The following is a 14200-nucleotide window of genomic DNA, read 5'->3' as shown; positions in this document are numbered from 1 at the left end:
TTGTAGGAGCCTCTTTATGGAGGGGTTATTTTTAAGGCCGAAAGAAGAGGTGGGCAAAGAGGTTGCCATGGAACAACCAGCTGATTTATAGCACTTGCTAATATCATTTGAGACTGACTGCTGTCCTGGAACAGGATTACCAATAGAATTTTGATGCTTGTCCAGTGTCTCAACTTCAGTCTCAATTTTGTTTGCTAACAATTCTGCATCTCCTAGGTGCCCTGCTAGTACTGCCACATAGGCAAATACATCTAGATCACACAAAGGCCGCAGGACCTTGTTGCTGGAGGGGCTTGGGACTAAGTTGAAAGCCCTGTAGCACCTTAGCATTGCTAAGAGGTTTTTTCTGGATGCAGTACATTTGTTTCCTCTCTGTGCAGAACTCTGTATACTTGTCTGTTGTTTTTCTGAAGCACTCAGGTTCTTGGTACATTAACTATTCTTCCAGTGAAGATTCATGTTGATTTAAAACAAAATACACAGTAGCTCCTTCAAGGTAATAGTGTGTCTGCTGTGAATAGTTCAGTACAGATGGACGTCAACTATAAGAATCACACAGAATTGAAATGCTGTCAGAGCTCTCTGTCAGCAGTTGTGTGATTTTGTCTTCGTGTTTCCTTTGTATAGTTTGTGATTTATACTTGTTTGGTGTGGTGAATATTAATATTACAAACTCATTATGTTGCTGCTACAGCCATAGATGCTAAGTGAATTGATATAGCTTAGGTAGTTTGTGTTCACTGTGTTTGGCAAATTAAATTCTATGGGGAGATTGCCAGACAGTTTGGTAAGAAATAAAACGTACAGACAAGAGCTACATGATCCTTGTGTCATTTTCAGAGATCAGAAGCATAAAAGATACTGTATTTCCCATCTTAGGTGTTCTGATTATAGTTTAGTGAAGAAAGAGTTGTTATGTGGTGGCAGGGTGTTGTGTTCCTTCTCTGGGCATGTTGTACTGACAGCTTCAGTTGAGTGTTCCGGTAGCGCAGCTCTACTGGGGACAAAAGTTCGCAGGAAGAAAGCAGGGAGATCGTGAGCCTCCTCACACTTAGGCTTTGAAGTCAGGGAATTAAGGGAGAGCAAGAGCATTTACTTTCTAAGGGAAGCTCTGAAGTTTCTCTGGGGTGATCTCAGTCCTAAATCCTTGCAGTTTGTTGCCTGGGGGAGGCGCCACTGGATGAAGTTTACATAAAACACTGCACTGCTTGCCTTCTCCCATGTGAAGAAAAAAGCTATTCGGATGTGAATTAACAGGACAGAGCTGCAGCCCATGGAAAGCAGATTGGAAAGAGGGAAACCTTCCAGGGAGCTACCAGCTCCCTGGGAAGTGTCACATCTTTCTTCCTCCAGGTATTACTGAGATTTATGAAGCTATGAGGCTCAGGCACAGCTCAGCATTTTCATCACACCCACACTGGCTTCATACTAGCACGTCTTTAGGATATAGCCTGTAACAGTGCCCTCTGTTATGAAGTCCAACCTGAGACTCATGCAGCTTTTAAATAAAAATTAGCATCCAAAGCTAAATTGAATTCTTTCATTGCATCTGAGATTCTTCAGTTGCAATTTTAGCTCTTCAGCTTTTCCCAACTTTTATTTTCCGTTGTTTAGAGATACTCTAGAAATACGGAGTTTTAGAAGCTCTGTGCTTCTGAGAGATAAGCTGAATCCTCGGCAGTGTTTCCATGAGCGCAGGACCCCAGCTAGTGCTCGAGTGTCCTACATTCAGAGCTATTAGATGATTCATTCAGGTATTTGTAACAAGTACTGTCCTGTGTGCACAGAGATAATACTAATACAGAAGGCACTCTGTGTGCCTCATGGTGCTTTTTGCTCTAAATCCTTGGCTAATTCCTGCTGAAAACTGTCTATACTGTTTATTACTTGCTGATACTGTCCTTGTAATTTTATTCCATATGCTGTATATCATGGAAGCACCTGCCAACCCTGCAATTAAATATCAAGCTATTTTTCTCAGGGATGTCTAGTTCATATGTCCAGGGAGACTATTTTACTTGGCTAAAGCAGCCTCTGGAATGCCAAAAGCCAGGTTTCAGTTTCCTGAGTAGCGTCTGTTATGCCATTGCAACAGTCCTGTCTGGTGTTGGGTCTGGTGGTGTTTCATGTCTGAACATCTGTATATGTCTGCATATAAAAAGATAACTTCTCGCCTGCTTTCTCTCTGGAATTATCTTTATGATTAATTTGTTCTGGTTTCTAAATTTGAAAGGTAGCCTTTTTCAAATCACAAGATTACAAAAGAAGTGGTTGTTAGTGGTTTTCAAATGTGTTTCACATCAGCATGGTGAATGGCATCTTTCCTTCCAAAGCTTATCATGTACAACAGGGACTACTCACCCAGTGGGATCACTACCAGATTGAAGTGACTTTCATTAGATTTTTAAATAACAGGGCAGAATTTCTTAGACACCTGCAGTGTTCCAGTGGTAGATCAGATCTGAGGTCTAATATGACCTCCTACACATCCTGAAATACAGCAGATTTGGAAGGTGGGGGACTGTGAGCACTGCCATCCTCGGTTATGGCTGAAAGGAAGGATTTTGGAGAGCAGTCAGAATTTGGGGACACCTCTCAGTGTGTGAGCACAGCTGAGCTAGTGCAAGAGGTACTGTCACTGCAGGCAGGGAGAGCCAGCAGTTGGGTACAGCATCCTTTCCCCTTGGCAAAGGAAGCAGCAGGAAGGAGTCATGATTCGTCCATGGTTCTCCTTGTGTCCAGGGCTATAGTAGCAATCAGTGCTTTCCTGGTTCCCATTTCTTTTTCTGTAAGAAAAAACAGGTAAGTGTTCCTGCCCAAGCTCTCAAGCTAGTTATTTTTCCAGGTGTGTCCTGGCCATGTGAGGCTGATGGCAGTAAAACTTCTTCAAAAGTCAACAGATAATTTGTGTGAAGAGATATCCAGGCTAGATGGGGCCATTGCAAGCGTTTTGTCTAACCTTCTGGAATAACGTAGGCCAGAGTCTCCTGTCTCTTAATTTCTGCGTCAAGTACAAGAAATTCTGCTCGAGGTAGAGTTTGTCTTTTAGAAAGATTGTCTTGATTGTATCAGGTGGGATGGAAAATACATCACAGGGCAGAAAAGGCTCACTGGGCAGTTAATGCTGGCTCTTTAGCAGGGTTTGGATCCTGTTTCTCTCCACTGCGTGCCCAGTTTTGTGCTCAGTTAAGGAGATGCCAGTTATCAGAAATCCCTTCTACTTAAGGGGCTGAGTAGAATAGTACCATTTGTATGTGTTTGCTGTTAAAGAAGGACAACACTGATGTCTCTCTTGTATTTGGTTTATTTGTGGTGTTTGCTACCCCTCTGCTTCTGCAATATCTTCCCCAAATCTTTCCTTAAATTTGGTGCTTATTACTGCAGTATGTCAGGTTGTAGACTTTTTTTATTTATTTCTATCCCATGTCTTTGATTTCTTCTCCTGAACAGGTGATCAAAAATTTTCTGAAAAACTTAGTAGTCTTTCTTTTTTTTTTACTTTCTCCTATACTCTGTTACTTCCTAATCAAGTGTTGCAATGAAATCTCCAATGCCAGAACAGATGAACTTGTAAATTAACTGGACATTGTATCAAAGAGTTTAGTAGCATTTCAGAAGATTACATTGACACTAACTCTTTATTAGCTCTCTCTCTTCCTGAAAAACTGCTTGATTAGTTAGGTTGAATTAATACACTCTATGTCTTTCATTAAATACTAGATTTTATGTATCTTCCTAGTGGAGTCCAGGCAACATTGTACCGGTTAATGCAGTTACTGCCATCAAATCTTTAGAGTCACTCTGGAAGTTCCACCAAGCTCTCTTTCAAGATCTCAAATTCCGATTTTCTGCTTCTCCAAGTTTTAGTGCATCCCACTGGTAGAGGGCTCCTGTCTGCTGCTCTGCATTTTACAAGACACACTTCTCAGTAGCTGTTAGTGTTTTGCTGGCGTCTAGTTGACCATCACAAATATTTTACCTCCTGTAACTTTCCTTGTTCTGGGAAATTCTTTTGTGTCTATTTCTAGTCTTTGTTGGAAACAGAGATAGCACAAGGCAATCTTTGTCCATGAAAAGCAGGAGTTGAACCCAGAATGATACCAGTCAGCCTAATTTCTGGGCTCAGGGTGAATGAAGTAGGAAGAATAAACATGCAAAAATACTCCGTAAAAGACATTAGATGAAAAATTATTTCAATCTTAGTAATTTACACGAAAAAGGAAAGCTTCTTGCAAAATATGTATATTTAGAATATAAGTATTTAAATACCTTTTTAAAATGTGCTAAGTTTGCCAGAGGAAAAAAGATGAAAACTCATATGAAGGACTCAAAGAGAATAGGTGATGCCCGACTCTTCACATAGAATTCTTTGAAAGCGCTTTATGGCAATTAATCTCTGCTTTGCGACCAGCCTGGCGGAAATCAGTGATGTTTCTCAGGAGTAAGACCCTCTCAGCCTGACTACATTACCAGGACCAACTTGTCAAATTGCCTCATGGTTTTGCAGGTCAAGTGCCTTAAAACAGAAATTTTTGAATGCATTAGCTGTTCACTGTTGCATTTAGGCTCCTGAATTTAGACATGCATTTAGAGTCAGACTTTCTGAAGGTGTTGGATGGCATCTTGGTTTCTACGAATTCAATATTAATATATAGTTAATTACAGATCGCTAGCTCACAGTAATTCCTGGTGAGACCTACTGCAAGTTAACACTCAGTGGTATCAGTGGAAGAGTCTGTAGCTGTATATTGCTTCAATGCACGACATGTGAATTTATTGAGTTTTAATATAAACTGGTTTAAAATCAGGCAGCATCTGCTTTATCCATGAATAGCTGCTGGCTGTGTTAACAGTCAAGAGGGCTCACAGCTGATCCATTTTCTTTTCTCTACTGAAAAGAAGTCAATAGATATAAAGAAAGTAAGTAATAAATATTTCTACACTGCACTGATGAGGCATTCTTGGAAAATCGCAAGCTAAACAACTCTACATAATTCAGTAGATGGAAAAGTGGACTAAGAGTCAGGAAATAATTATGAGAGCTGGAAGAAAATTTTCCTTCAGTGACTAGATTTTAAACAGAAATTGTTAGTAAAAAAAGTCCATTTCTGAGGAATCATTTTTGTGATTTTCTTAAAAGAATAAAAGCACCTGAACATGTAAGGGGCTGTGATTTAGAAATGCACCTGGCAGGGCTCCAAAGAGTTGTCATTTAAACACCTGTATGTGTGGGACAGCCAAGGCTCACGAGCTGGAGGGTCCCGTCCACAGTGTCCCCTGGCAATGGGACTCTTGTGACGGTGCTTTGAGCGTAAGGTCGCAGGAGGACTGTGAAGCATCCTGTGCCAAATACTGTACTTTCTAAATATACATGCAATGGGGATAAATGCCAGCACAGCCAAAAATGTTAGCCAGAGTAAAGAATCTGTCTGTCTTACTAAATGCTGTGGTAGGGGAGAGGAAAAAAAAAATCTACAAGCTATAAAAAGACTCACCAAAAGATGTGGTGGGGAGAAGTGGGAGAAGGCACAGATGAAGTTTAGATTTATAATGTTAAAAAATGATTATTTTATCCAAATCAGCTGGATGGTTATTTCTTTTAGCGTATTATTGCCACCAGAACCTCAGCCCTGCTCTAAATCAACTCAGCATTTCATCAAGAAGCCTATTCTTTGCTATAAGAGACCAAGAGTGCACAATTATGGGTTTCTTTTCCCCCTTGCATAATAAAATCGGGAGATTATCATCAAGTTTCTATTCAGATTTTAGGAAGGCTTTTTTATTTTATTTTTAAAACCCATCTTTGTCTGTAAGAGCTCCCTGTTCAGGCCAGCATGCTGCAGTGATTACTGCTGTAAAGGCTTCAGTGGAGATGTGCTCTATTTCATTCTCAATGAGGGTTGATGGCATTTTGAGAGGCTCAGAATATCCTTTGATTACTGTATAAAACAGACTGGGGAAGATGGCAATGCAGCATGCAGCATAGGAGGGGGCTGCTGCTCTGAGTGTTGCTCATCAACTTTCTTTTGTGCTTTTTTTTTTTTGCCTACCATGTCACAATCACAAATCATGACCATGTTGTGGTTTTTGTCCCATTCCCCATCCTTTTCATGTTTTGGGATTTGAAACGCAAGGTTTGCACAGAAAAGGAGCTGCTGCTGTTCCCCTGTTTTGGGCAGATGCTGCAGCATACGAGCAGGAGCAACGCCTTGACCCGTCTCTCCACCAGGGAATTGTTAGAGGAGCCAGGAAATGGTGTGTTGTCTCTTCCAAACTGTGGGATGCTGGCCCAGTGTTAGAAGGTGTCGTTTACTGTAAAGCATCATGGAGAGTGTATTAAAAAAGGAGTGACAGAAAGCTAGTCATGGGTGACAGGAATGGTATGAGAGCAAGAGAGATTGAAAGGGAAAGGCAGCAACATGCAAGCTGGATCTCTTCCTTCTCTCCTGCTTGTTTGACACTCATGGTGTGTTAATACAAAATAATAGGGAAAATAAATTCTTGCATCTTCAGTCTTGTGTCACGCTTAGATCGAATTTCATATTGTGCCAGCTGAAATCTGTTTGCCAGCCACTGTGGAGGGTGGAAGGATGAAGGTATCCAAGGTCTGGAGGACAGGGGGTTTCCAGGGAGAACATTTGATGCCATACAGCAGGAGAATGCTTCTATTCCCAGCCCAGGTGTAGGAGATGAGTCTACGGAAAAGCATTTCACCTACATTTCCTTGTCAGTGTGCTTGGGTACTGAATTTTGCACCCACATTGTGCATCTCTTACCAAGTTATTTTCATTGGTCGCCTCATAATCTGTGACTTGGTGAAGTGCTAGAATGAAAATGTATGGTGTATGTCTGGTATTTTCCAGTAACAGCACAGGAAATATTCTTTGTAATATTTAGGTATGTCATTTCCTTTACCACTATGCCAAGATTGTTAGACATGTTTTGTTTGTGATACATGCCATTTAGAGTTCACAGTCCAGACCAAATTACTTCTTGAAGGCTGTTTTCAGGTTTGGGCATCCCACTGGGTATGGCCTGCTCTGAAAGACTTGATAAGTCTGAAAATAGACAGCTGCTTGGAGAGAAATTTCTACAAGAGAATGTTTAAATGACCTATCTGAAGCTATGAAGTAAGTCAGTACTGACACAAACCCAGGTCAGCAGTGAAATGTCCATACTGATTTTGAACAAATTGTGGGATGTCTTAACCCCATCCTACTGCCAAGATGTGGCTGGGCACATCTAGATGATGCAGACACCCCGTGTGAGGTCAGGCTGCCTGCAAATCTTACTTCTGTTCTGACAAACAGCCACCAGAAAAATTTTATGTACAGAAAAGACTTATTCCTTGTTTCTTCTATTTATATTTTTTTCTCTCACTGATCTAAACTGGGTGTTTTGTGTCTTGATAGTAGAAGAAGCAGTCACCAGAGACTGGAGCAAACACTTTAGCTAACACAGGATGGTGCTTATGTTGTTTTCTATACTTGCGTATCAACATTCAAGTTAAAATGTTTACACGCATTCTGAGAAAGGGTAATGCTGGAAAAGGGACAGACACTTCATAATTTCCAATAAAGATTCATCAGTCTCTAATGGAACCTTATAGCCATTGAATTAAGGGCATTGTAAGTTGTTGCATAGCTCCTGTCTGCAACCTGTGTATTTTATTCCTACCTTTTATCTTTGTTGTTGAATAATAGACTCCCCTTTGTTCTCACTGGATAAATATATGTCCTGTTTTGCTACATTAGCTCAGGTGGGCCACATTGCCGTTTGTGTGCCTGAAATAGGTAAGAGACACACACACATATCCCAAACCAGTTTCAGAGGACATACATCTCCAGTATGCTGTGACTGTTCTTCTGTGTGCTGAAATGATGCAGGGTACCAGCAATGATCTGTGCCTAGGGCCAAGCCATGACACTTGGCAGTGATGCTAACAGGAACTTTTCTTCGTAGTCCTAAAGTGCCCAGTGGGGAATGGAGTTTTCTGAAGTAGGCTTAGGAGTTCAAGCTCAATAGAAGAGAGAGCATGAGCAATGCCAGACTTGTGTCAGGAGCTGCGAGCTGTAGGGACAGACATGGTTTAACCATAATGGCTGAGGGGGCTGTTTGATCCTTTCTTTTTATATATGGCCCTCCTCTGAGCAGGAACTAGGACCAGAAATTTCCAGAGGTCTGCAAAACCTTCTAGCTATTACTATACAAACAGCATTTCATTTCTATTTAACATTACACAGCTATCTCATGATATACGTTTTTTCTTCCCTTTGATTTTCATCTCAGACATGTTTGCTGTGGGCTCTCTGAAGCGGGGCAGAGCAGGCTGTTAGCTCTGCGGTCAGAGGGAAGCAGGACTGCTTCTGAGCAGAGGTGACTGCTCTCCTGGGGTGGCCTTTCCTATTTGAATTTCAGTTCAGATCAGTTGTAAATACCAGACTGCTCCCTTGAAATACAGCTGAAGTTTGCTTGGGGCTGGTGGGACAGCTCTGCATTGTGTGGTCTGCCTGCAGCCCCACCAGAGCATCCCAAACGTATTATTCAGATCCACCTGCATAAATCAGCTGTCCTCCTTCCTACAGAACTGCTGAAATCTTGGTGCTTGCAGCAAGATCTGCTCAGCCTGGTGTGTTAGGAGGCTGCAGTTTGGTTACTCAAGTCTGGGTACTGACTTGGTTTCGAATCAGGTAAACAGTCTCTTGGGGAAGGAGGGAGGTGAGTTATTTCTGGGGACACACGGCCCAGGACTGAACCAAGTGTTGTAGATCAAAACAGATAATCACTGAGTTGCCTGAAGCACAGACCGTGAGATGCCCCTGAACAGGACGTGTGAGGAGCATCCCAGTGAGAAGGTGGGAGTGGTTCACTCCTGCTTTGTGTTTTGATGCTTTTTGGGTATGAGAGCAAGAAGTAGAGTGAAAGGGAATTGGGTTTTCATGTGAGCAGGAGCAGTATCAGAGTGGGTTCAAACATCTGTGTATGTGTGTACATTGATCTTGGCAGAGCCTTATCTTTTGATAAAGAAAAGTCTTTCAGTCACATGAGCTTAGCAGGCTCCTTAAGAAGAACAGTAATAACTATGCAAACCTGTCAAATTTTCATGCATGTCTTGGTGGGTGACAAGAAAAATCAGCTCTGCAGCAGCAAGGATCTTGTTGGGAGGCTGTACTAGCAAGCAAAGCATGGGGGTACCGTATCATGCTGTAAAACATTTATTTGTTTTCTATTTGGTGGTAGTCCTGTACCTCCCATAGTCCCACAGCAGCATCACATCACTGAGTACCTTTAGCATTTTTTCCACTTGGAATCTGCTGTGGGTCAGCTTTGAAGACAGCTGTGGGCACTGTGGGGCTGGTGTGGGATGAGCTACAGCACAGGCCAGGGAGGAACAGCTCTGGGTACCATAATCCAGGAATGATGCTGGACTCAAATGAAAAGAGACAAGACAGATGCATATTCACACAACTACATAAATATGAGCGGCAGGGCCCAACAAGGCTTTGATTTCGTTACGATTTAACATGCAGCCAGAAAATATTACGTCACTGCTATAAAGGAGGAGATATTTACCTTTGGGAGATTTTAGAAGCAAGGAATTGGAAAATGAAATTAATGAATAGAAAGCAATAACACAAGCCAATACTCACAAAAGTGTTGTTTACCTCTCTTTTATCAAGGTTTTTCTTACACAAACGTTAGTGGTTGTAATAGCTGATACATCACTGGTATTTAATATCAACAAGCCTCTAAAAATGCTTTAGAGGACATTTGCTTGTTTTTTTATCTTTTCTTCCTGATGCCCTGTTTATGCCTAATATTCAATCGTGTAGTATAAAGAATGAAATCTTGGACATCTCTGGTTAGGGCTGCTCATGAACAGTTAAAAAGGTGAGGCTCCTTCTGGGGGATGCTTAGAGTGTAGGTATCGATGGATATGTACACTCCAGAGCTAATGGATATAATGTGTGTCACACTAGCAAAAGGGGGTGATTAGTTATTCATCTTTGGGTTTTTTTATTATGTGAGTTGAGCTTTTTTAAGTAGGCTCACACAGTGAGGTCTTTGAGCAACCAGCCTATGAAGTCTGTGTCCATCTCAACCAGCTAGAGATGGTCAGAATGTCAGGATCAGAAATTCAAAAACCTGGATCTTCTCAGTACAGGAACATCAGCTCTTTTTTGTTTCAAGACAGCGTTTAAGATGACAAAAACAACAACCAAAAAAAAAAAAAAAAAAAGAATCAACAAAGTAAACTAGATTACAAATACAAATCAAGCTATTTAATTTTTACATGGTTAAGGTCCAAATACATTTTCTGCTCCCAGTGCGATTCAGTTCCTGACCAATAGGAGTTCGCTGGGGCTTTCAGTACTTATCTTGGAAGCCTCCTAAATGATGACATCACATTACAATTAGCAGGCAATTTAGAGACATTTAAACAATTATTTCATGTTTTCAGCCCCACTAATTTGCACCACAGCTGTTTTCTTTGCCTCCTTTTTTTTTTTTTGAACAGTGGCCACAGGGTATTAGTTTGTGGGACAGAACAGTAAATAATTTTAAAAGTATGTGGGCAACAGTCCTTTTGAGAAGAACTGAGCTGTTTGGTTCTGTGTTAAGGGTGTTGTAAGGCAGTTAAAGGAGAAGCTTGAAGAAAATACCATTACCGTGGTCTTCGTTGGCAGGTCACTGATTGGGAAGGGTCTTGTCAGCAAAAATATCCATAAATGCATTAATGCTAGCCCATTCTCTCCTGACATCTGGGGATAGGACAGTTCTAAGGAGGCCTGTTGTTATAGTTGCATAGTACCTATTTAAATGTTAGAGTCATGGCCAAGAAGATGTAAAGATGGGACAGTGGGTTTAGCCTTTGATGATGAGAGTGAGTAAAGTATGCCGATGGACAGGTAATGTGTTCATCCTAGAACAAGATTTTTTTTAGGTTGCTAAACACCTAGACATTTACTGGCAGAGGAACATAGCCCTGTGTACTGAATCCAAGCCCATTAACAAGAAACTTGCTTTTCTAAGTTACCGTAAAGAGATCACTCTGGGCTGTGAACTAAAAGTAGTTCAAGACAGCTCTCCCCTTATTAATCTAGGATCAATGAACCTCAAGTTGAAACTCACGGTAGTACCTCTGTGAAAATAGGAGGATGTAAATTTAAGGTGTGTCATATAGCACGGCGTAGTATGGAACAGAAAAGGAGCAGTTGCGGTCACTGGTTTAGTGTCTGTGAAAAGTAGACAGCAGTGAATTCTGCTCCTCTGCATGTCCCACTAGCACAGTATTGCTACAGCTCTTTTCACTCTCATGCAATCTGGAGGCTTAAAGCCTAAGCATTCATTTATAAAGTAAGATATTTGACTGTGACCATCATCTCCATCCTGATGTTTTGGCAAGAAGCCTGTAAGGGAAGGGTTGACTGTAGTACATCCAGTTGTTACTATATGAGGATATATGTCATCTTTTATTTTCATTTTGGTATGTTTCTTGGTATGGATATGTTTTTGAAACAATCTGCATGGATACTGTGATGTACAGCCTCCAGACTTCTCAGTAAAACCCCTAAGCCTATGATACAGAGGTGACGTTAGAAGGGTAGTATATGTTGAGAGCAGGATCACAGCATGCCAGAGTCTTGAAATCCAGGAGCTGCTGTGCTATTTGGGTTTACCAGAGCCTAGGGACTGTTTTTCCTTTGATAGTGAAGCTAGCTGTGACAGTCTAATGACAGTCCTGCCCCCTCCTGCTTATGCCTCTCCTGCTCTGTCCCTGGGAAGGGAAGCCTTGGCTTAGGGCTCAGTGCTTTCTGTGCTTCTCTTGCCCTGTGTTTCCTCTGAAGTTGAGTGCACCATCCATCATTCTTTCTGTATGATCTGCCTTTCCAAAACTTAGACACGAGACATTTGGAGGATATACACGTGTCAGCAGGTGCCCTTACTCAGCCAGAGGAGCTCAGTAGCCCTCCCTAAGGCTGGCGAAGGCACACAGCTTGTTAACATTGATGAGACGTTTGCCATGATTGAATTCTTTGAATTTTGGATTCAATTAGGAAATCCGATTTGCATGTTTCTCCCCATTAGATCATACAGCTCATGTGACTTGTTTCATTCATGTGACCTCCTATTATGTATCCATCATTCCATTTTTCTTTCCTATTAGAGTGAAATTGGACACAGCCCTCCTCCTGCCTACACCCCTATGTCAGGAGTAAGTATTTCACATTCAACCTTCATCCTTTAGGTTTTCCTCCTTCCTTCACTACGTATTTTCTGTTTCAAACCCCTTTTTTCCTACATAAATGGCTCAAAAACCAACAGTGAATGTAGTGTGTATGTAAGCAGTCGAATAGTCAGGATCTCTACACTGAGTCTGGATTCATGTGCACGCTCTATGGACCCACATGCAAAATTCTGCCAACTGCCAGATTTTCTTGAAAAACCATTTAGGTAACAGGCTTGTATGAATCTGTACATTTTTTCCTTCCTATTTGTAGGTCATGTTGTCTAAATATCCTTCCACACCCTTGCTGTCAAGCAGAATGGTAGGTTGAGTTGAGGTACCAATAGGAACACGGTTCACCAGCCTGAAATGCACTACCTGATGGAATTACATAGTGTTTGGGTGACTGCAAGGTTGTCACTGCAGGACACCCTAGAAGTAGTTCCTCCAGGAACTGAGTTCAGAGGTGATAATGTCCTCCATCCCCAGTCCCTTTTGCAGAAGGAGGTTTCCCTAACATGAGATTTAAGGGTTTTGTTCCAAAATTAGAGGAGATTGCCAAAATAATAGAAGATACTATATTTGCCTCTTGCAGTTATGTATATCCAACCTCCACATCTTGACATAGGAGACAAGTTTTCCTGCCCCATTTCTAGGCCCATTTCCAGACCCACACATGCAGTTTGCTTCCCTGCTCCCCTCCCCGCACCCATGATGCCTCTCTGGGAGGGGAAGCTCACCCAGCACCACCGGGCAGATGGATGCTTTGCTTGGTCCACAGCAGAGCCTGTGCTGCTGCTGATCCCACAACACTGGAAATGCAGTAGTCTGTAGGATGGAGAAGTCTTCTCCTGCCTGGTAAAATGCGTTATTGAGCGAGTGTGGCAGGAAAAGCACAGGAGCTGCAGAGATGAGTTGCTGATGGATCTTCTCTCCCTTCAGAGCCTCCTTTCCCATGCTGCCTTTTTCTTTTTCAACAGAACCAGTTTGTGTATAGAGATGGTGGCTACGCTGCAGAAGTGCCGATGCCATACAGAGCTCCTGGCTGCATAATACCTGAAGCCACAGTTGCTCAAGGGGCCACAGCAGAGATCTTTGAAGACACTTGCTGTAATGGCACACTACGAAAACAAGTGACAACGCTGACAAAAGAGGACAGCAGCACCCAGAGGTACAGTGCTGATCCCACAGTCTTCATACCTGAGCGGGTTGTCCGGGGAGAGCTGGATGAGGACGGGTACATGACGCCGATGCGAGACAAGCCTAAAACAGGTAAGAAATTGCCTTTCCAGAGAAGCTCCTGGTCTGGTCTGACTTCATTCTCTCTTTTTCTACATCAGCAGCTTTTCACCAGAAATGGATTTATTGAGCAACCCAGCCAGGTTGAAACATTCTGACCAGATTAATATTTCTTTGCATGAGGATTCATTTTTATTTACTTAATTTTCTACTAAGAAAAGCTCAAATGCACCAATATGTCAAGTTTGGTGATTCCTGCTTTTCTTTCTGGGAAATAAGAAGAGAGAGGAATGAAAACAACCCAAACCCCCTTCTTATCCAAACACAAATCTTCAGTGATTTCCAAGAAAAGGATCTGTCTTTGGCCATAGTGTCCACTTTGCTTTGTTTATTGATCTTCTTCATCTTCATGGCACTGCACTTGGTAAATGTCACGTTGAACGTATCACAGAGCAGATACACACAGTTGGCATTTTATACCCAAGAGAAGTTTAGGATTGAAAGAACAAGATGTGCTTCAGAGAGACCATCACTGCAAGGTGAAGCTTGCCTTGATCTGTGCCAGCTCAGAGTGCTACACTTCCCAGTTTGCCGTCATTTGTTTCTTCCTTTTTAAATAGTGACAGCAGTCATTTAGATGTGAGGGGATGTGTCATTAGTAATTTGCTTCCAAACCTTTGCATTAGCTTTGAAGAAAATAATTAATGCAAATGTAAATGCCAAGTAACTACT

The 14200-nt window shown here is 41.9% G+C and overlaps 1 protein-coding gene across 6 annotated transcripts in view; it reads left to right on the top strand.

Moving 5' to 3' along the window:
• ERBB4 (erb-b2 receptor tyrosine kinase 4) overlaps window positions 1-14200 on the top strand; it is a 616649-nt gene that overhangs the window by 592036 nt on the left and 10413 nt on the right. For 3 of the 6 annotated variants that reach the window (XM_071811269.1, XM_071811270.1, XM_071811272.1), the window contains 2 exons: window positions 12170-12217; window positions 13210-13501. In XM_071811269.1, coding sequence (XP_071667370.1) covers window positions 12170-12217; window positions 13210-13501 — 340 coding nt within the window. The remainder of the gene's footprint in view (window positions 1-12169; window positions 12218-13209; window positions 13502-14200) is intronic. The other 3 variants (XM_071811273.1, XM_071811271.1, XM_065840604.2) reach the window with 1 other exon arrangement.

This window comes from Patagioenas fasciata, chromosome 7 (genome assembly GCF_037038585.1).
Source record: "Patagioenas fasciata isolate bPatFas1 chromosome 7, bPatFas1.hap1, whole genome shotgun sequence".
Lineage (NCBI taxonomy): Eukaryota > Metazoa > Chordata > Aves > Columbiformes > Columbidae > Patagioenas > Patagioenas fasciata.
Note: the sequence above shows the minus strand (reverse complement) of the source record. Positions and strands in the feature narration are given on the sequence as shown.